The sequence below is a fragment of the Clavelina lepadiformis genome, chromosome 2 (assembly GCF_947623445.1).
Source record: "Clavelina lepadiformis chromosome 2, kaClaLepa1.1, whole genome shotgun sequence".
Classification (NCBI taxonomy): domain Eukaryota; kingdom Metazoa; phylum Chordata; class Ascidiacea; order Aplousobranchia; family Clavelinidae; genus Clavelina; species Clavelina lepadiformis.
In genome coordinates, this window is record NC_135241.1 from 4,998,512 (window position 1) to 5,020,517 (window position 22,006).

General features: G+C 36.0%; 5 protein-coding genes across 9 annotated transcripts; 3 read left to right on the forward strand and 2 right to left on the reverse strand.

The window, feature by feature from the left end:
* Positions 1–1,012: 1,012 nt before the first annotated feature.
* On the forward strand, positions 1,013–5,563 carry LOC143445581 (uncharacterized). Its single transcript, XM_076944785.1, has 10 exons — positions 1,013–1,301; positions 2,044–2,201; positions 2,324–2,449; positions 3,421–3,537; positions 3,752–3,865; positions 4,266–4,352; positions 4,572–4,715; positions 4,812–4,949; positions 5,037–5,259; positions 5,350–5,563. The coding sequence occupies exons 1-10, from the start codon at positions 1,202–1,204 to the stop codon at positions 5,433–5,435; spliced, it is 1,293 nt and encodes a 430-aa protein (XP_076800900.1). The 5' UTR covers positions 1,013–1,201; the 3' UTR covers positions 5,436–5,563.
* A 148-nt stretch (positions 5,564–5,711) lies between these two features.
* Positions 5,712–8,091, forward strand: LOC143445582 (carbohydrate sulfotransferase 8-like). Of its 2 annotated transcripts, none has more exons than XM_076944786.1 (4): positions 5,712–5,996; positions 6,327–6,575; positions 6,676–6,879; positions 6,973–8,091. In XM_076944786.1, exons 1-4 carry the CDS (start codon positions 5,898–5,900, stop codon positions 7,495–7,497), a joined length of 1,077 nt encoding a protein of 358 aa, XP_076800901.1. In that variant the 5' UTR covers positions 5,712–5,897; the 3' UTR covers positions 7,498–8,091. The 2 variants fall into 2 exon arrangements, with proteins under 2 accessions (XP_076800901.1, XP_076800902.1); XM_076944787.1 differs by having other exon boundaries at positions 6,983–7,122.
* Positions 8,092–9,123: 1,032 nt separating this feature from the next.
* LOC143445583 (carbohydrate sulfotransferase 12-like) lies at positions 9,124–11,405 on the reverse strand. Of its 3 annotated transcripts, XM_076944791.1 has the most exons (6): positions 11,157–11,405; positions 10,832–10,989; positions 10,568–10,698; positions 10,168–10,377; positions 9,891–10,094; positions 9,124–9,695 (listed from the first exon to the last, which is right to left on the reverse strand). In XM_076944791.1, exons 3-6 carry the CDS (start codon positions 10,664–10,666, stop codon positions 9,177–9,179), a joined length of 1,032 nt encoding a protein of 343 aa, XP_076800906.1. In that variant the 5' UTR covers positions 10,667–10,698; positions 10,832–10,989; positions 11,157–11,405; the 3' UTR covers positions 9,124–9,176. The 3 variants fall into 3 exon arrangements, with proteins under 3 accessions (XP_076800906.1, XP_076800905.1, XP_076800907.1); XM_076944790.1 differs by lacking the exon at positions 10,832–10,989; XM_076944792.1 differs by lacking the exon at positions 10,832–10,989 and having other exon boundaries at positions 10,568–10,727.
* A 3,081-nt stretch (positions 11,406–14,486) lies between these two features.
* On the reverse strand, positions 14,487–17,322 carry LOC143446652 (carbohydrate sulfotransferase 12-like). 2 transcript variants are annotated; one of them, XM_076946394.1, is made up of 4 exons: positions 16,700–17,322; positions 16,184–16,414; positions 15,909–16,112; positions 14,487–15,725 (listed from the first exon to the last, which is right to left on the reverse strand). In XM_076946394.1, the coding sequence occupies exons 1-4, from the start codon at positions 16,817–16,819 to the stop codon at positions 15,162–15,164; spliced, it is 1,119 nt and encodes a 372-aa protein (XP_076802509.1). In that variant the 5' UTR covers positions 16,820–17,322; the 3' UTR covers positions 14,487–15,161. The 2 variants fall into 2 exon arrangements, with proteins under 2 accessions (XP_076802509.1, XP_076802508.1); XM_076946393.1 differs by having other exon boundaries at positions 16,184–16,426; positions 16,700–17,316.
* Positions 17,323–17,438: 116 nt separating this feature from the next.
* On the forward strand, positions 17,439–21,175 carry LOC143446653 (carbohydrate sulfotransferase 11-like). The gene is made up of 4 exons (XM_076946395.1): positions 17,439–17,666; positions 19,844–20,026; positions 20,194–20,316; positions 20,426–21,175. Exons 1-4 carry the CDS (start codon positions 17,565–17,567, stop codon positions 20,975–20,977), a joined length of 960 nt encoding a protein of 319 aa, XP_076802510.1. The 5' UTR covers positions 17,439–17,564; the 3' UTR covers positions 20,978–21,175.
* The last annotated feature ends 831 nt before the right edge of the window (positions 21,176–22,006 follow it).

Consider the following 22,006-nt stretch of genomic DNA (forward strand, 5'->3'; position numbering starts at 1 on the left):
GCGTTCTTTAAGTCGTGCAATGACTTTTTTCAGTCCGAGGATAAAGATTATCATACCATATCATAGATGGTCTATATGGTTTAACTAAAATGTTTTCATAGCATTACGAATAGCAAACATAGAAAATTCATATATATATATAGCCCATTATACAAATTTTGTTTTGTTGTATACTAAGTTTATAGTCTGTAACCTATGAAGGCTAAGTATATGAGACTGCTGTGTGTCAGCCAAGTTGAGTTGTTTCAAGTCAACTTAAAGTTTTAAAAAAAAAAACAAGACAAGTCAAGTCTCTGTTGTCTTGTCTTCCTAACTTTGTACAACATTTGGTTTGGTCAGAACTAGGGCGATTATTTTTTGACCTAAAAATTGAAAATTTTGACAAATTTTGACATTAAAAAACTTTTTTTTGACAAATTTTGACGTATGAAGATTTCAAGTAGTTAAATTTTGCATTATTGTACAAAAAGTTAAAATTTATTTTAGTAAAGAAGGGCAAAAATCTGAACACAGACCTAGCCTATTCTGAAAAGTGAAATAAGCTAATTACAAATCACTGCCAAAAAACTGCAAATAAAACACAACACAAACTGTTCAATACATTTGCCTAAACTAAAGATAGATGAAGTATCTAAAGCAAAACCGAAGCAAGAGCTGATTCACAATAAGTAGACAATGGGCCATTTACAAGAGTATAAAGTAGGCTGCAAGGTGTACAATGTAAAATGACAAGTTCACCTACAGTGCAACCTCTACGACACCACGACAATGTAGTTTGTAAACAATTTTGACTTGGTAAAAAATTTTGACTTTTTAAACAATTTTGACAATTTTTGACCTAACGCTGTAAATTTGACAAATTTTTGACTTTTTTTGACATGTCAAAAAATAATCGCCCTAGTCATAACTCAACCAAATTTTCCCTTTTATTTGTTTAAGGTTATCCTTAAAAAATTTTTAGTTTAAGGTTTTTAAGATTTTATAAGGTTATTTTTACGGTTTTACTTTTAAGGTTTAGGTGTTTTAAGGTTATTTTTTTAAAGTTAAGGTTTTAAGTTATCTTAATTTCTGTTGTGTTTTGTATTAAGCCAGATGTAACTTATAACAACTTGAACGAGGTTTAATTGCCTGATTTTTTATTGGTTGCAATATCAATTTATTGTGAGGCTTTAAAATCGTATGTATTGCTTTTTTTGTTGAGATGGATTCAATTGAAGCGACCGCAGCTGCAGGACATAGACCTATGTCACAACAAAAAATTGCCAGTCAACAACCAAGAGGAACTAGGCTTGATCCATCAGGTATATATACATATATATATAATGTATATTTTAAGTTTTGTGTTAAATGTCAGTAACGCAGTTTAGAGGCCTATTGAACCATGCAATATGTACTTGACTGGTTGGTGAATGCTCAACTTACATCAGACATAAAATGATCTTATGCTTGGTTTAAGTTGCGTGTTTTTAAAACAATAGAGGAAAGCTAAGGTGTTCCTAACAACGTGTTGCTATTGTATACAAATTCATTACTGGTTTGTGTAGTAGGTGTATCATAGGCGTCATTAAAGAAAGTAGAAAATTAAATATCGGAGATTTCTGCATATGTAATGTTGGCATGTACTTTGTGACAAATTTTAAAACATTTAAAAACATGAACATAACTTAAAACTATTTTTAATGTCATAAACTGCATTGGTGTTAGTAGGTAACAACCAACTGTATTTATTCTGCTGAAAGGCTGCTGGTTTTTTTAGCTCCCTTTTTTGTAAAAAAGTAAACATGCCATACTAAGCAATTGATTCATACGATTAAACACACTCTAAACTTTGTAACTACCATGCAAATTTACAACCTTGCCAAAAAACTTATTACAGGGATGAGAATGTGACATCACAAATTTCTGGTGCGAGACCAATTAAAATCACTATATTTGTGATAACAGAGGTTTCTGTTTTGTAGCCATGGTACATGACTTCATGATCAAGCCAGTTCAGTTTTTGAAATCTTAAGATTTTAATTGCTACTTTTGTGTATATCATAGGTACACACGTTGAATTGAAAGGTGCACGTAATTATACATCCTACCCATTGTTTGTGGGTGCAAATGAGATGTATGAAGATATAGTCATGAGAGGATTGCGTGCTGATGGCCTGTCTTCGAAACTAGGAGTGAAAAATCACAAAGAAGGCATATCGAAAGTATTCCTTTTTTAATTTAACATAACTTACTTGGTGGAGGTAATAAATGTGTACAAAAAGTATATATAATATGTAATGTATACTGATGCTACTCTTTGTTTAATTTGTTATCATATTTTCAGCTGATTAGCGGCCTTTTTAAAGATGATCCTCGCCATGATGAAGTCATGCTTCATTTTCACACTAAGCGCCAAAAGAGTAATTCTGCTAAAAGTATATTTTCTACAATCACTGGAAATGAGTTGAAGGTACTTGCATGGTTTTGCATATCTAATATACGTAAATAAAAAGGCCTTGGCTAGTAGCTGAAAACTGGTCACTTTTAAGCATATTGTTTGCAAGTTTCAAACAAAGTGGAATGAATTTCAATAGACTTTAGACCTGCTATATATCTATTCATATTTATACTATATATACACATCTTCTTGCAAGCCATTAAGGTGACTACACAGTGTACACTGCATGTGAACTGCACATAAACATCTTTTTTATTGGTAACTTCTTATGTGATGTTGTCTGTTTTTGCCTTTGATGTTAGTACATTGACACCATCACACCAAGAAAATCAATTTTTTACAGCTTCGCATGTGAATATAATACATCATGCAAAGTTAATTTGTGACTGGCAGTACACAACTGCTTCCTTTTAACAAGTAACTAATAAAATGGCTATTGCAATTTTTAAAATACCAATACTATACCTCTACTAGTAAATTGATTGCCTCCAACCTAAAATCTTTAAAAAATGTGTAACTTAAGTGTAAGCTTTTTAGTTGCTTTAAATGTTCAACTTAAGTTTTAAAATACTTAGAATAGCTGTACCAAAATTTTTTCTCCCTGTTTTGAGCTGGGTTAGACTATGGCTATGTATTCTATATCTTTGTTGTATTGAGTGTGTATGAGTGTGTGTGCGCCAGCAAATTGCTCATCATTATGATTTCACAATACAATTTTTTGTTATGGGATAACACAAGCTTGTTCAGCATGCAGCACCCTGTCACCACTATCTGAAAATGAAAGTGTTTAGATCAGTGGTTGGTCAGTTCATCTAAGAGTTATATCCACCTCTGTTAGTTTACACTTTTTTAAATCAATCCCCAAAAGTGGGTTGAATAACAAATATGAAGTTAGAGTTGTTTTGCACAGTTAATTGCACTGTGTTTGTCAGCACAATAAAATAAATGCTGCATAAAATTAATACTCAAATTCGATTTTGCAGCTGTTGAAAAGTGATTTGTTTCCAACCAAAGTTGATGTTGAAATGAGAAATAACATTGGTAAAGCCTTTTCCATGCAACCTGAAAAATTGCATAATTGCTTGGAAGTTCTAAAGCAGGTACTTGTGTGATAATAGTTATCAGTTTATTATATCTATAATATCAGTTTATAATATTTTTAATATCTGTTAGTATGATGGTAGTATGCAAGTGCTTTACACGTCTTAGGGCAACAACTATTATTTCTTCACTATTACACATATTCTCTGACTACGATTAAACATCGAATCACTTCTGTGTAGTAGATGAAGAAAATACTTTTATTTTTAACAGCTGCAGACAACATTTAAACATTTGGAATCCCAAACTGATTTGGTTGCACTTCACAATTTTAAAACACGAGGTTTCTTTGGAGACTTACTTGCTATGATGGCGGATTTTATGATGGTACCGTGCTTGTGCTTCTTTAAAGCAATGTTCCTTGAACCGGCTTCCACAAAACCCTAGGGCTCCTAAAAACAAGTTCCAGAAGGAACAGTGTTAAGCTAAAGAAGCACATGTCTGTATAATTTTTACAAATATTCGTCAAACTGTTTTAAGTTTTCATACATATGCTATGTGAACATTTTTAACATATTGCCATATCTTATGATGTGCAGTGTAATGATGTATAAGTCTATAGAAGTTGTGTTGATAAAGGAAAATGTTTGTGTGGGAATTTCTTGAAACAACATAATTTGTTGTTCCTCACTTGCAAAATGTTTGAGAAACACAGGTCTTAAGTTTGTTTGAGCAAAATTTGATACTGTCATCAGCTCTTAGATAACTCACTGCTGGTTTGTTGCAGCAAGTTTTAGAAGATGTTGCTTTGTATACTCCCTGTACCTCATATGAACCAGCAAAAGATAAGCAATCAGTTTTTCAAAAAAGAGAGGTATTATTAGTGATGTGTGACATTTTGCATTGGCAGTTCTTATGCTACTGCTTTGAATTATAATATTTTGTCTAATATAAATATTTGCTATTATAATTATGCGTTCTTTTTCTATTGTACAGTAGTATGTATTATACTAACATTAATGGCATTTTTACCGAGTTACGAATAACAAGGAGTTAAATTACTTTTTTATCTAAAGTCCTTTTTTGTCGATAGGATGCTACTGCTGCTGAGATCCTTCTGTCAGTGGGCTCAGATGTTCAGCCGGGCAGCACTGTGGTCTCGCAAAATTTTACTGAACCGTTTTCTATACAAAAGGGCAGTTTTCAACAATGCCAAGTTGTACATAATCCAGAAATTGTAAGCAAGTTTTAGTTACGTTGAGCATAGTTTTTTGCAATAAAATTTCTGCTTTCAAATAGTTTGAACGGTTTTAATCACTGGTTTTTATTATAGCCACAAGAACCAGTTGATGAAAACAAGGATTGGGTAACAGTAGAAATGGTTGATTCTGAAGGAGGACCAAAATACCTTTTAGTGAAAACTCCAAAGGGTTTGAATTGCGCTGCCACAGATACCGAAAAAATCTTACAAGTAAAATCTCTTTCTTTTACATATACACCATCTCGGTGATTGCAAATTTTATCTAATGTTACTAAACTGATGAAGGGCTATGTTTAGTTACTGGGTGGACAAAGCGGGGAAATCTTACTTTGTCCAACTGAGACCAGCGAAAAACATTTAAGCGAGTCATCCGAAATCAATAAATCTTCATCCGACAACGTATTGACGCTTACCAGTTTCTCCACTAATCCCTCGGATGTTTCCCAACCCTACCTGGTGACTTCAAATAACGCGCATCAAATGACAACCTTGGAAATATCCCTGACTGAACCTATATCAGGTGTGAAAATTATGCTTGCGTGTGAAGTTATTTTATTGTTTAACGTTTGTTTGTTGTTTGCTCATGTTTAGGGATTCTTTTAATTTGCAGAATTGAACTCAGTAGTTGAAAACAAGAAGAGACGTCACGATCACGATGAATACGGCGTCATCCATCCAAAAAAAGAAAAAACCTAATCTGGTCAAAGGGGTTTAAGATCACAGAGTTCTGCTCAATTATTTCTATCGCTCAATTACGGCAAATTACTGATGTGATCCACTCCTCGTGCGGGTTTTAAATCACGAAATTACAGTAAAGCTTTGGAGATGGGATTATTTTGCATTTTGCCGCTGGCTATATTTATCAAAGACCTCAAACAGAACAAAGGCGAAAAATCACCATTTTATGTGAGCACGTACGACAGTCCAGGTAACAAGGTCAGGCACCGTGAGGTTAAGGAATCGTTTGATAGATATCGTCTTTCTATTTTTGTCGAAATTGTGTTACCTTTGCAATGTTGTAGCAAATATAAATCTGTTAAAAGTAGGTTTCTGTGACAAGATTCTACCTATGAAATTTGATTCAAGGTATCTGTATAAGGGTTTCCGCATTTTTATATACTAAATGTAATTACTTTATTAACCTGCAAATGCTGAAAAATGAAACACAATATTAGACAATTCTCATTTGGAATGGTGTTAGGCCTTTTAACAATGTATTCATATCATTCTTACGCTAACTGGGAAATATTACGAAAGGTAAGTTGTTAGAAACAAGAAATGAAATTTTAACTGGAGAGCAAATAACTGCCCTTAGGCCTTAGGGCTTTGTAGTAATTTATCGAAAAGCACCTCAATGTGATCACATTATTATTACCTTCCATTTAAGATTGCAAAAATCAACCAATCAAGGTACGGTGCTAATTAGCCTCGACTGTTTCCGGCATTTCACAAACATAATTACTAGTTTCAATATCGCTCAGTCACGAAATTTCGACGTAGCGTAAATCTTTTAGCTTCTCGAAACGTGCTGTTAGGAAAGAAAAACATCTTTGATTATAGCAAATGTAAGATTACAACCATTTTCAGCAACGAAACTTTGTCAAAAGCATTCGTGAGGAATCTGCACTTTTAACGACAACTTATTCCAACGCATTTACGACATCGGCCTACAATCGTTTACAAGCTAAAGACTTGCCAGACTTCATGCATATGATGGAAATTCAACAGAGCGAAAGACAGGTTACATTACGTAAAGCGTGTCAGAGAATAAAACAAGATTGCCAGCCCTTTGGCTTCCAGGCGAGAAATCTAAACCTTTTCTGCAATGAGTACAAGGTATGTTTTGGGATGAAATACCACATCTCGACAAGTTGCTATTCCAAACTGGCTAAATTAAAATAATTCTACACAAACCTTTACATTGATCTACTCTCAGTTTACTGTTTGTGAAATCAACAAATGCGGTAGTACAAGTTGGCTTCAAGCTATTATGGTTATGGACGGTTTCTACACCGTTGACGATTATCGCAATCATGTCATACGTGGCAGAGAAGTGATTCAAGCGTCAAACCAGAAAGCTCGACTAACAGCAATTGCAAATCAAACTGAAATTCAGCGGTTGTGGAAAGATTATTTAAACGTAAGTGTTAATATCCTCCATTTTGAAAGTTTTCGGTTCAGAAACTATTTCAAACTCAGCAGCCAAATTTACTTAATATTTTATAATATTGAGATTATCACAGTGAGAAATCCCCTTCACCGCATCGTATCAGCTTACAACGATAAAATGCGTCCTGAAAGTGGAGGATTTACTCATGTCTATGGAGCGTTATCTAAAAGAATCAACAAGCAATTCAAGATGTATCGTCACAGGAAAGAGGAAAGGAGTATTGCGGACGACGACACTGCCTCCTTCGAAGACTTCGTCAACTTCCTTATCTACTCCAGAGAACCGGCCGCATACGACCCACACTGGAAACCTTTTCATAAACGTTGTTCTCCGTGCATCTTCGAATACGACTTTATCATGAAGTTTGAGACTATGTTTGAAGATGTGGCCTATTTAAAACGCAAACTGAACGTTTCCGACGAACACGCAAAGGCTTTTTTTCCAAAATGGACAACAAGATTCAACAATGACGACACGACAGAAAAATATTTTGAAAAACTACCGTCTCGTTTATTGCAAGCTTTGTACGATAAGTACAAGGTAGATTTCGAATTGTTTGGATACCAACAACCGTCTTGGTTATGTTGAGTTATACCATAGTCTCTAAGCTTATATATAAAGACTGGTTATACTGAGCTCATATATCCCATCCGATCAGAAAAGTAAAAGAACGATTTCATACTACGAACTACAGATTTTTGTTTTATTTAAGTTTATTAAACCGAACTGTCTCATTCCGGTATGTAATCATGCATTTATTTCACCAATATTTGTTAAAATCTTTGGCAGATTTAATACATCTGAATGTCGACTGACGTACGCCAGTTGTAAATGTTGTTGCCAATCATAATTTAGGGATGCTTTATCGAATTTTGACTTACATTGAACATTTTAAATTTATTGAATATCTTGAGGTAGCTTATATGTTAAACTTTATTTCATCTAAGGCAGCTGTACTTTTGCATCCGGCATCACCCGACTACTGACATTGTTTTTTATTTATAAACTTCCGGGTTTAATTGTCACTACAGCGTAATTTGCCACTTTTGTAACCTCAATGGTTGAGACTTCAATTCACCTGATGTATGCTAACGCTTTTATGTTAACCTCATTCTGCCAGCCTTCATTATTTATCATGTTGCTTGATTTTGACTTGGTCGCGTCTTGATTGTGTCTTTTTCATAAATAAAGTTTTATATGTCCAGGTCGCTTTAAGCTGGGGCAACCCTTCGAAAGAGTCAGATTCGCAACATCGTCGACTCAGCAGAACTTGAACAATTTTTTTACTGTAATTTCATTAAAACAACGTATATCAATCCCTGGTACGACACCTATTTGAGCCTATTATACGTGAGGATATTGGCAGCCATTTAGTCTCACACTATCAACAACAGAGTTCATATTATGTAAATGTGAAATTTAGATTAACAACGTGCTATAGTTATACACTACTGTATTATCCCCACTAGGCTACCACAGTTTTCAGTTCCACAAAACATACAACAAATAGTTATACAACTTTTTTTCCTCTTGTTTTCTGGATAATAAACAAAAACTTCTATTTAATTATTTGTAACCTGACCAAAACCATGGACTTTTTAATAGACATAGACCGTTAAACGTTATTCATTCTCGTAGCTCTATACCGCATGATATAACTGTATCGAGAAACGTGTTAACCCTATCCTAACCAGGCTCGCGAGTTTACTAAAAAACTAGGTGTGGCCGACCCCGCACACACATTTTCAATCGTTAATTACTAGAAAACTATACGTCGTAAACTGATCGGATTTTGACAGGTTAGTAGAAAAATCATCTGGCTTCCTGTATACATCATAATTGTAAAACTAAACAAAGTCAATTTAGTGTAAATTAGGTATTTCTAAAAGTGACACATTTCTAGAAATTCTTCTTGATATGCCGCGTCCCCGCTGTGCGGAAAACCAGCTGACCGCGAGAAGAGAACGAAAGAGAATAGTTAGTCGAGTTATTGGTGCGTACATGAGTAATACGCTTCAATGCCGAGAGCAGAGCAAAGCAGAGGAAAATTATGAAAATATCGTAATATCTTAAAAATTACAAAATCCAACTTTATCAAACAAACATGGACAGATAGCCGAACATTTTTTAGGAAAAGTCACCAAATTTCAAGTTTCTACAGCTAACAATGCAACTGTACGCCACGTTTTACTGAGACAGTGTGCGGGAGAAGCCAAGCCTAGTTAGAATAGGGTACAGCATTAGCTTGAAAGTTTGATTTTTTGCGTTTAACATAACCAATATGGCATTGGATAACCAAATAACTCAAAGTCAATTTTATACTTTGCATACAAAGCTTTTGATAATGCGAGAGGAATTTTCCTAAAGTATTCTTCTGTTTTAGTGTCGTTAACTCTCCTTCTATGTACGGGGAAAAATATTTGTCCGTGTTCTTTCGAAATATTTAATCTCTGTTTCAAATAAGCAGTGTCTTCTGTCATAGTCTCAAATTTCATAATAAAGTCGTACTCGTAGGTGCATGGCGCACAAGTTTGATCGAAAGACCTCCAGTGTGGATCGTTTGCCTGAGGTTCTTTAGAGTAAAGAAGAAAATTAACAAAGTCTTCAAAACTCGCAGTTTCGTCATCCTTGTTTCGATCTTCCTCCAAGTATCGAAGCTTTTTGAACTGTTGGTTAATTTGCTTGGATAGCGGCCCGTAAACATAAGTAAATCCTTTGCTCTGAGGCCGCATTTTGTCGCTGTATGCTGACACAATACGTTGAAATGGATTCCTTACGGTTATTATCTAAATAGAGCAAAAAACATCATTCTTTGTGAGGTAAGCAACAGCTTTATCTTTCCTCGTAGCCTATTTTGACCATTGACAACTCCAAGGTAATGCATGTGCAGCTTACAAGCGTTCGTTACAGCGTAGTTAAAGTTTTCCTATAAAACTTTAATTTTGCTTATTACAGCTATAACCTACAATAAGCCTACTTACGTTCAAATACTCATTCCAAACACGTTTAATTTCAGTCCCATTTTTCTTTGCCTGCAGTCTTGCTTTTTTGTTTGCCATTTGAATCACTTCGTCACCATGTATGCGATGATTAACTTGATCATCAACAGTGAAGTATCCGTCCATTATTAGAATCGCCCTCAGCCAACTAGAACTGCCGCATTTGTTGATATCGCAAACTGTGAACTGAGAACAAGCATAAACAATTGAATAAAGTTAAGAAGTGTGAATCGTACGAGTTCCAAAAATTGTACATCACCTTGTAGTGATCAGAAAACAAGTTGAAGTATTTCGCAACTGGTTGCATAAACTGGAAGTCTTGCTTTATTCTACGGCACGCTTCTGACAACGTCGTGCGTCTCTCAGTCTGTTGAGCTTCCATAATGTGCATGAACTCCATAAAGCTATGTCCTTCTGATGGTGCTGGCGTAAGAATAATCTTTTCCTCACTGACGTCTTTAAAAATTACCTGTTGTTTTCAACAAGCGGTGATAGTTAACTGTTTTACTTGCAGTCATTCGGTATCACTGCAATCAGCCAGCAATTAAACTAGCCACCTTGAACAAGTTATGTCGGAGATAACAAGTCCAAATTAGAAGATGGCAGCTCAGAAGTAGTCGATAGACTAGTATTTGTTCAATATTTCAACTGAAACGCACCTTTGGCGATATTTCCGATCCTGAATAGACGTGGTAGAAACTTGTGAGGATCGCACCAACAGCTAAGCCGAAACACAAACTCAATTTTTCTCGACGCATTATCTTGTTGCAAGTCTTCGCTTGGCTGAGAGCTGTAAGAGTTGCATTCAAGGTATGCAACCTTAATCATTACATATAAACACGATATACCGTATCTAATGTGGTGATTTGAAGTACTTGCTATGCTTAGCACAACGATATCTAACATAGACTATTAAGACTAACTAGTAACTACTATAGCGGTGCAGCGTGACAAATGGAAAGGTTGTCGGGTAGAGATTGTTTTTGCTGCATTTGACCATTTTTTAGGTTTATACAGTTGCAAGTTTCTGATGATAGCTCACGACTATTCAATCTTTACACCTTGATACCTTTTATCGACGCTACGATAAAAAATGTAAAAGTGTTGACATTTTCAAATTACAAAAACTCAACAACCTATTGTTAACTATGGCCGAAGTTACAATCTCCAACTTATAAATATTTCTAAACAAGTGCAGTTAAACCTTGACATTTTCCAATTTAAATATCTGATTGATAGCCTTCTTACCTGAATGGTCTGCAGCCTTCGGCTAGTCTTGCTGTAAAATCTTAAAGAAAACGGCAAGAAAGCAGTTGTCGCATACTATTCTGTTCGCTGAGGAGAGGATATTGTGTTTGTTTACAAACAATGATTTTAGGAATAAATGTTTTATTGTTGAAACTACACAGTAAGAGTAATAGACTACTTGCTACAAACATGTTTCTGAGTCGACCTATACAACTGGCATCGACGCCGTCCTAAGCAACAGTTGTTTGTGTTTTCTACCTTTTTGTGAACCCTCAGGCTATAAGACATGTTTGTTCGAGGAAACGTACTTGCGGAATGTTCTGATTTTTACTATGTTCGTGCCAGAAGACATTTCTTGCAGATCGGTTTGGATAATTATAAACAGTTCTGGGCCATTTTAAGAAAACCGATATGTTGTAATATTTGGGTCACCAATTAGAGTTAGGCTATTGAACAATGTTAATGAATATTTTAAAGACGTGATAAAAACTCCATGTTAAGTAAAATAGGCTACAGGAAAATCAAATTTTCCGAAGCAGAAACTATCAATTTTCACTTTTCTAATCTGATCTGATTCGTTTAGTTATTTTCCTGTTTGGAAAACAACATTGCAGATACAAACGTTTAGTTTTGTGAAATTACCTTTGACATCTTCCTTATTGAGATTTTTGTAGGGATCCACTTCTTGTTGTCATAGCAGCAGAGGTAACAACAAAAAAGGGAACTTGCTATTGTTTTTTAGACATCGTGTTCTCGTTCCTGTCATTCTCCTAAACGATGTATTCCTGTAAGTGACGTAACTTGTCTTTACGTCACTTCAAGCATAGAAACTCATTTAAAGAAATGGCATTGATCGGGCATCTGTGCTGTATATGTAAACGTAGGGTGGTCGGACGATTCAACCCCGGACAATTCAACCCCGGACAATTCAACCCACGGACCTTTCAACCCACGGACGATTCAACCCACGGACGATTCAACCTCGGACGATTCAACCCGCGGACGATTCAACCCACGGACCTTTCAACCCACGGACGATTCAACCCAGGACGATTCAACCTCGGACGATTCAACTCCGGACGATTCAACCCACGGACCTTTCAACCCACGGACGATTCAACCCAGGACGATTCAACCCCGGACTATTCAACCCACGGACGATTCAACCCGCGGACGATTCAACCCGTTTATAAAAACGTCTACGCAGTTCGTTATCAGGCACGGATGCCGCTTTTACAACTATACCAATACACATCTTGTGTTGAAATAAAAACAAGTTTATGTACCGTGTTGTAACTAGTAGGCCTGCTTAGCGAAAAGCCTACACGTCGATTAAAAGCCAAACCTTAGAAACAACTGTTTGTTGATTGGAATGAAGATTGCACGCAAAAAAAGTCTATATGGTCAATTTTTTTTAACCTGCTCAGAATGCTATCACAAAACAAATTTCAGTCTTGTGCGACGTGTAGTACAGAAGTTATTAGGCCAATATAAAGTCAATTGTTTCTTTTAGGTCAAAATCTATTAAACTTGTAATTTTGTAATATTATTCTTCCGTTTTTCTCTTTTCTTGTACCGCAAACAATTCCAGTGCCCCAAATTAGAGGCCTACTTAGAACCAAAGCCACCAAGAGAGGGAAGGCCTAGCTCTTTATACGTGCTGTGTTTGTGTTCAGGTTCATGTTCTTAAGCTTGCCTGTAAGTAAAACAACTTTCTTTCTAATTAATCGATGTATAAACAGGTATCTATAAAAATATCTGTAATTTGTGTACATGCAAAAAAATAAATAACTTACACACATTTACGTACGTGAGTCGAAAGCTAACTAAATCATGCATTTTGTCTTTTCAAAAACTTCAAAAATGTTAACTTAATGCTAAAAGGAGAACATTTTATATAATAACCGATCTACAATGGTCAATACAAAAAATAATAGCAGGCGTAGACAGAAATGTACGCAAAGTACTGTATAGGGCAAAATAACAATATTCAAGGTTTTACTGGAAAGCAGAAAACAATAAGTGTTTTGATGTACAACCAACGCTAACAAGAAGTGGTAAAAGAAAAAAAAGGCAACACAAAAAGCTTTATATTAGCTTAGGCCTATATATTAGCTTTATTTAGCTTACATAATATTGGCTACAAAGTAACTTGGTGATAACCTAAGCCAATAGTACGTGAAAGGTCCGTGGGTTGAATCGTCCGTGGGTTGAATCGTCCGCGGGTTGAATCGTCCGCGGGTTGAATCGTCCTGGGTTGAATGGTCCTGGGTTGAATCGTCCGCGGGTTGAATCGTCCTGGGTTGAAAAGTCCTGGGTTGAATCGTCCGTGGGTTGAAAGGTCCGTGGGTTGAATCGTCCTGGGTTGAATCGTCCGGGGTTGAATCGTCCGCGGGTTGAATCGTCCGTGGGTTGAATCGTCCGGGGTTGAATCGTCCTGGGTTGAATCGTCCGTGGGTTGAATCGTCCGGGGTTGAATCGTCCGTGGGTTGAATCGACCTGGAACCGTAAACGTAGTTATAGTCAGGCGAGTTGAATTCGTGTACATCTATACTTTATACTTATGAGTAACAGGTACTTTTGATTCTTTCCCGTCTGATAATATCAATCAGAAAGTTTAAATACTGTAATTAATACTTGTAAGTGTAATTGCGAAACAACCAACGTACTACTTATTCATCGGTTGACCTGGCTAATTTAAACCGTTTGGTTGTTCTTGGTGAAATTGAATTTGCAAGCAAGGTATTTTCCACAAGTTCTTTTCCTGACGCATTTATTTTAATTTAGTCAACAATATCATTCAAGACTTAAATGTTTTCAGTGGAAAATAGTGGACTATCACATGTGGTGCATCAAGCATAGGGTAGACTTATGTAAATAATTAAACCTGTCAGTTTTTATAGAACGTAAAACGGCGAATAGTTGTTGACCTATCGACTCAAACCAAAATTTCTTAACACGGATTTTTTTATTTCTACGGATATCAATTTGAACTCAGCGTGTATTTTTCATTTATAAGCCTATGCAGATTTTAAAATGGCCAACAATTGCTAAAATCTAAAACTTTAAAATTTCATTTCTGCAGACGCGTTAGGGTAAAAATCGTCCGTCACACAATGTGTGGTATATATTGCTTTTGGACTTGCAGTTTGGTCACGTATTAGCTTTCAACATAACTGGAACTCCGAATCTCCATTATCCAGTCGGTGCATATTGCATGGGAGCACATCGGACAACAGCATCTAAAATGTCTAAGGTTAAATATTTACTGTTTGTCGTGTAACGTTTTTCGTTCTGCTATATATTCTACACTGGGCACACGAGAAAAGGTTTCGATGCTTACAAAGCTGTATTGTATGACATTTGGAAACGTGTTTTAATGTAAAACAATGACAAGGTCAACATCTTCAATCAGAACAAATTAACCAAAAAAATTAAATGTAATGTACTTAAAACATCATTTTTAAACATTTAACACATTCTTCGAGCATATACTTAAGGTTCATGAAAAAGGGTCAAAACTGGCAAAGGTTGACATGAATGTTTGATAACCTGCATTAAAAGTACAGAACAGCTGAAGTGTAATACAGTATACGCAAGATGTCTTTATAGTAAACCTTTACATCTATTGCCGCTGTTACGAGTTTTCACGCGTGCGATAATGACTAAAACACCTCTTTGTTGCGACACAATTCATTTCAAAAATCTTAAAACATGTCATTCTAACTCAAGTTCAGTTTGGAACGAGCATTTTTCCATTTTTGACATGCACATGAAACATGCTGGGTATTGTCAATATACTTTTATATTATAGTTGTTGCTATAGCTTCTAGTGAATAGTTGTATAAAAAATTGATAGATGTACAGAAAAATGTTTACTATTTTGACAATATGTCAAGAAACAAGTACTTCCTCACTAAAAATCATGCCATATTTGGTATCAATTTGAGCCTCTTTTGTTGTTTAACTTTTTTGAAATCAAGATGTTTCCTTCATTGACCCTGGTCAGACGTTTCTATAATGTGTTCTCCTTGCTAATTCTAATGGTTTTTTGCATAACCAAGTCGGGCGTGGATACCCAAACAAATCAAAATCAGCTTCATACTTAACATATAGAGCCTGTACTAAATGTGTGGGAAGTTTTTTAAAATATTCTTCAGTATTGTTTGTGTTAAATCTTCTTCTCCATCTATGAAAAAAAGTCTTTGCGTGTTCGCTGGAAACGTTCAGTTTGCGTGTTAAATAGGCCACGTCTTCAAACATAGTCTCAAACTTCATGATGAAGTCGTATTCATGGGTGCAAGGGTCACAAGTTTCTTGAAAAGACCTCCAGTGAGGATCGTTTGCCTGAGGTTCTTTTGAGTGAAGAAGAAAATTAACAAAGTCTTCAAACGTCGCTGTTCTGTCATTTAAACTTCGGTCGTTCACCACGAATCGGTATTTTTTGAACTGCTGGTTTATTCGAAGTGATAGTGGCCCGTAGGTGCTGGTGAATCCTTCGCTCTGAGGACGCATTTTGTCGTAATAAGCTGATACGATGCGTTCAAATGGATTCCTCACCGTTATGATCTAAATAATACAACGTTACAACATGATTAGGAATTTATTCATCAAACATTTTTGAATTTTATTTTTCGCGTGTATATAATAATAGGCCATGGTTTGTTTCACAATTGATGCTGTGCAACCGCTAGATTTTGTAAAACACAACGCAGGAAAGCTCTTTCATGAAATTAATCAAGACCCACTTACATTTAGGTACTCTTTCCAAGTTTGTTTAAGTTTTGTCTCGTTTTTCAGAGCAATCAGCCTTGATTTTACGTTGGACATTTCAATCACCTCTCTTCCTCTTATTTTATGATTAAAGTAGTCATCGGTGCTATAGTATCCATCCATAATCATAATGGCTCGAAGCCAGCTTGAACTGGCGCACTTGTTGATATCGCAGACCGAAAACTGCATTAAAAGCCAGGAATAATATGTCTTCAGTTCAAACCATTACGCATTGACTGTATTGAGCTAGATACCTTGTAGTTTTTCGAAAACAAGCTATTAGCCCTACCGATGGGCTTAAATTTTTCACAACTTCTTAGCCTGTCACATCCTCTTCGTAAGGTAGTTCGTCTTTCCGTTTGCTGAATTTCAATTATGTGCATAAAGTTTGACTCTTCAGCGTCAACTGGAGAACAAGTTGTTGCCACTTCCAAAGACTTATTGGTGGGTGGAAATGGACTGTTAGTGGGTTCTTCGCGGGAATTCTCCGAAAAATACTGTTATATTTAAATTCCACATAGATAGAAATACTTTGAAATTAAATTTAGTTTATTTTAAGTTAACCCCTTTGTTTTTATAAAACCTTATGGTTATATGTTAATGTAACCTAAGTTATGCTGCAAACATTTAAGTTATACACGTTTTGTAAGTTCTATCATTCATTCAAATTTAACTATCAATTAGAAATTCCTTAAGCATAAGCTAATAAACAAACGCATGCAAAGATGCGAACACTTTTGCAGCATTAAAAACATCAAACGTTAGCTTACTCTTCTTGATGCGTTTAGTTCTTGGTGTATCTTCATTAAATTCATTGATGTGATTCCAAAAAGAAAACCGAGGACAAACTTTATTTTTCCTCCCAACATTTTGCATCCGGTATTGTTCATTTTAGAGAAGTTTAATTCAACATCTGTCGTTTACACATCAAGTCATTTATAGACATATACGCAGACACATAAACCTACTCTAATGCTTACTTTAGCGTATATCGTTGAAAACCCAGTACTAAACAGTGAAACTACTGTTATCTATTTATATGGAGTAAATTGTAGGCTATACTTTAACACTGAAGCTATATCCTTGATTTTGAAACCCATGTAAATAAATACTATGCTTATATCATTTTCTCAGCAAACAATTCAGAGGACCGAAACCTGAATTTCAATTTAAGTCTAAATTTTTAATACAAAGTTAGGTACAGTATTATTTTAATATTCCACGTTACGGGCCTACAATTTGATTTATGATTAACTGCTTCACACATCAATATGTAGGTTCCTTCCAAAATGGATACACCGAATTTATTTAAAACACAACTTTTGACTTACTGCAGAATACAACTGTTTACTTCAAACGCTAATATTATATTTCCAACAACTGCAGCTGACTATCTGCCGAAGAGACAGTTATAACGTAGAACTACGTTATTATAAACCCCGAGGCAAAACAAAACAAGCTTTAGTTGCTGTGTTTCATGAACTAAACAAGAGGAAGCGTTGGTATGCGTGCCGCTTACTTTCTTAGTTTACTTTCTGAGACCTTCGGTATACTAACCAGAACTTTTACCGTCTAGGAACCGTAATTTCTGTAAGAACAATTACAAATGCAGTGTTCAGGACGAGGTGGCACACGATGCTTATGTTCCAGAGAATCAAGGTATTTGCTTTCATCGTTTTGGTAGGCGTCTTGCTGTGGTCCATGGAATATCAATGGGCATCTCATTTTAATAAGCAGGTTAGTTTTTGGTTACAGATTGACTTGTAACTACTTCAAGTAAAAATATTTGGCAACAAAACGCGCTAAAATGTCTTTGCTATTACTGTCTTTCTGTAGTTTTTCCTGGCGAAGTTGTGGTTTATTAGAATTACAGTTTGCTGCGAGTCGTGTGCAGCGCTTGTAAATGTCCTTCACAGCGACCTAGGATTTTTGTAGATTACGTTCTCCCAACAAATACCACAATCAGCGCCGGACTTACAATGTAGCAAAAGTAGCATTTGTGGATAAGTTGTAGGGGGAGGTCCGTAACGATTTTTGTTCAAAACATTTGTCAAAAGGTTTGAGTCACTTTTGTTTTTAAATGTTTAAGCCCATCTCTGGTTTGCATAAACAATACACTGGTTTTATATTGTATTTTTTGCCACTTCTTAGTACACCTGAAAAAGCAAGCTTATGTTTGCGAAAGCTCGTGTAGAAAAATCAAAAATAAAGTTAACTTTCAGAGTGCCAACCTTTATCTTGTCCTTATTTTTCTGGTTTTACGGTATCATTTAAAATTTCACGTAAAGAGCTAAACCTAGAGATCAATGAGACTATAATGACACAACAATCTACAATATACATCATTATTTTAGGTATAAAATCAAAATTCATGGTAGCCTAGCACAGAGTGTTTACTTTTTTAAGCCTTATCTTATGGTACGGTGCACCTCATGAAATAAGCTCAAGCTTGCAAAATCTCGTGTTGATTGATTCAAAGTTTAGCCTTCAAATGATACAATGTAACTTATTCTGCTTTGATTCTGAAGTTAACATTTCTCAGCCACCATCAACTTCAAATATATCATTTTAAGCAGCCTGTTGTTTAGAAGAGGATTCAATCGTTTTTATTCTGCGCTGCACAGAGTAGGTTGCCAAATGCAACGATACACCGTATTACAGTAGGCAATCAGCATGCAGATATAGCACGAGCCTGTGTCCAATAATGGCTTCAGGATGTGGCTAGCGAGGCGGTCGCCCCGGGACCCTTTCGCATTTCTGAATACGCACACTAGAAAAACAGACATTGCGTACGAAGAAAATTGTTAACTACAGTAGTCTAATCTTTTTCAGGACAGCTGGAGTTATTCACTGGTTCAAGCTAATTAGCTGTATATGAACTGTGTTTAGAACACTGGAAAGCTGTGTAAATCAAAACTCGGTGTAAATCGGTCACCTTCTGTTTTGAGATTACTTTCATATAGCTTGGTTCTTAAACGCTCATCTGACCTGATCATCTTGTCACGTCTTAACACGCCACGTCTTTTCTACTGACAAACCTCTGACGTATTAGGCGCTCCAAAGCAACAAAGAAATGAAGGGTGTGAGATCTTGAGGGCCCAGAGAGGAAAAGAAATGCATAAAACAAATATCCTGATGTTTAGCTTTTGAAAGAAAAGAAATAATTTATGCATTTTTGACCATGGAAGTTTAAACTTGTCCGGGGGAGCATGCCCCTGGTACCTCTAGGATACATTCCTACGTCACCATTCATTTTGGGGCCCACAAACTTAAGTCGGGCCGTTCAATTCACAATAGGTTCGGTTGTTTATTTAGCGTGTAAGCTACGTACGTTAGTCGTAGTCGGGTAGATGGAGATGATACTATGACACACTCAATTTTTTTAAATGCACAATTTTTCCGATAACAAAGTCGAAAATGACAAAATCCTGATTGTACCTATACTACTTACTATACATTCAAGTTTCAACTACCGGCATTGAATGAATTCTAGATTGTTGACGACGTCTGTAGTGTTATTTCATTATTTTCCAATATACCGATTAACATAGTTGCAAACAACGTCTTTATAGCACTACATTTATTGATATAGTCAAATTGTTTTGGTAATATTATAGAGCCCCGCAGATTTTTGTGCCACAAGCACCAGCTTAATTAGGCTCTGACCAGATCACAAACCAAGTTTGGAATTTAATAAGCAAAACGGACATCCTAGAACTGTGTATTAGTTGCATTTACAAGTTGTGCGCTTCCAATTACAGTAATAACTAATAGTTTCTTAACTGCTGTTACAAGATCTTGTATGCCTTTTTCCTGTAGTTAGAATAACTAGGCCTAATTACTTTCAATATACCCCACATTGGTCTGTAAATACACAGCCCGTGTGCTTAAATATCAGACTAATTGCTTTTTAGTTGAGAGAAGTATTTGAACCTGCTGAAGACATTTACCAAAAAGCAGAGCGATATCACTTCGAAGTCCTCCGCATTATCCAGGAAGAGCGGAAAGCTACGGTTAACAGAGCTTGCGGCGAATGGAAAAACACTTGCGTCCGACATCCCGAGTCGTTTTCGGGTATACATTCTCGCAGTTACAACGTAAGTCTTTTTGGTAGATGCTATGGCACTTTGAACAAAGTATCATCGTCAAAAAACTTTTTTTCAGTTATGCACATAGCTATCATCTATCTATAGCCCAGTTTTTAGTCATCTTACTTCACGTTCAATAAAAATGAAATACGTGTTCGACGACATATCTTTTACAGGTCGGTGTCTGCGACATACCTGAGTGTGGCGGTTCCGGTTGGAGAAATATAATTTATGAAATGGATAAAAATGACATTTCTATTGGCAATAACAGAACTATTTCCCCCGAAGACAGCTTCAAGGTAAAATGATTCAACGAAATCAATTAAAATAAAGCTACATTCAGAACATTATGCTGATGGTAAGTTGCATTCACCTTCTGCTTGAGCTTAAACTTATACCATTCTGTAGATAATTGTGGTTCGTCATCCTTTTCAACGTCTAGCGGCGGCATACAGATACCAACTCAGAGTCGAAAGCTCTGCTTACTTTGCGCAGCTTTCCAGAACGATCGTGGAAAAGTACAAACATCAACGAAACTCAAGCAACGCTAAAAACCAAGCTTACCATGGTTCCAATGATGTGCTGACCTTTGAAGATTTTGTAAATTTCGTATTGTATGATGAAAATGCACAAGAAAGCAGATTGTGGCAGACTTTTAGCGAAAGTTGCAATCTCTGCGATGTTCGCTATGATGCTATATTGAAGTACGAAACGCTTGAGGAAGACTTCAACTACTTACAACAAACTTTAGGCTTTCAGGACAAATACAAAGATATGTTTTTTAAAAACAACTTTATGACGGTGGCTGATTATAAAGTTGAAACATCTTTTAAGCAACTGGCCACCAATTTACAAGACGCTCTGTACAAAAAGTTCCTTCCAGATTTCCAAATGTTCGGTTATCAGCTTCCAACGTGGTTGTGTAAACGGAATGACATAACAAACTTTTTGGAAAATTAATATTTTAGGAAACTATAAAATGTGATGTTGAATTTTGTTGCGAACTGTGTAACAAAATACGTTACTTGTGGCTTTGTAACACCGTAGCCTAATTTGGTAAACAAGTTTTCTTTTTTGCTTTTTCTTGGCGATTTATCGAATGTATTTTATTGTAGTTAGTTTATGTACAACCAAAGGATGCGAATGCTGTTTACTGCAGTATGGTGGGCATTATGCTGGGCATTATGCTGATAGATTTGTATTTGTAGACTATACACGGAACATAGGCCTACAACACGTCACAGCATCACAAACACGGCCACCTACGGGTTTGTAGAATTTTTCGTAGGTGTATGGAAGCGGAGATGAACATTTGGTGCCAGCCCGACTAAGACACAGCATGAAAAATATCTATAATTTAATCTTGAAATATCAAAACAACTACTCAAAACCAATTCTTCAAGAAGCACTTGCCGTAGCAACAGCTTGATCAAAGTCATATGTTTAACTCAAATAGGAACCAAGCGAAAAAAAAACCGATTTAATCATCATCCCAGTCTCTGGTCCAACTTCCGAAAGCAGGTGGAAAAAAATTAAACAAATCTTTTCACCAGGCTTCTCCATAGACTTAGGTCTACTTTATTTGTTAACCATGACAAGCAACAAAATACGGTTAGAAAACTTACACAAAAACTTGGCAGCAAGTTTTTACAAGCCACGATCGATTGATTATTATTATGCATACAGCCTAAGCAAAGCTACGCGGTAACGCAGCAATACACCTGAAATGAGAAGCTGTTAAGTAGACTACGTTAAACCAACTAAAAGTAGCATTTTTAACCAACGGAATTCTCACAGATGTCTGCGAAACAACTATAACCTAATGCCAAAATAAGAAAATAGCCTATCCTTTTAGAATAAACGTGTACCCAATTGTACGTGCTACTTCATCACAAAATCATCAACAACAGACCCGATGTAAAGTAGGCAAGTTTCATATAAACTGGAAACGTTTTGTGTTGGCAAGAAAGATATGCCTGCTTTACTGTA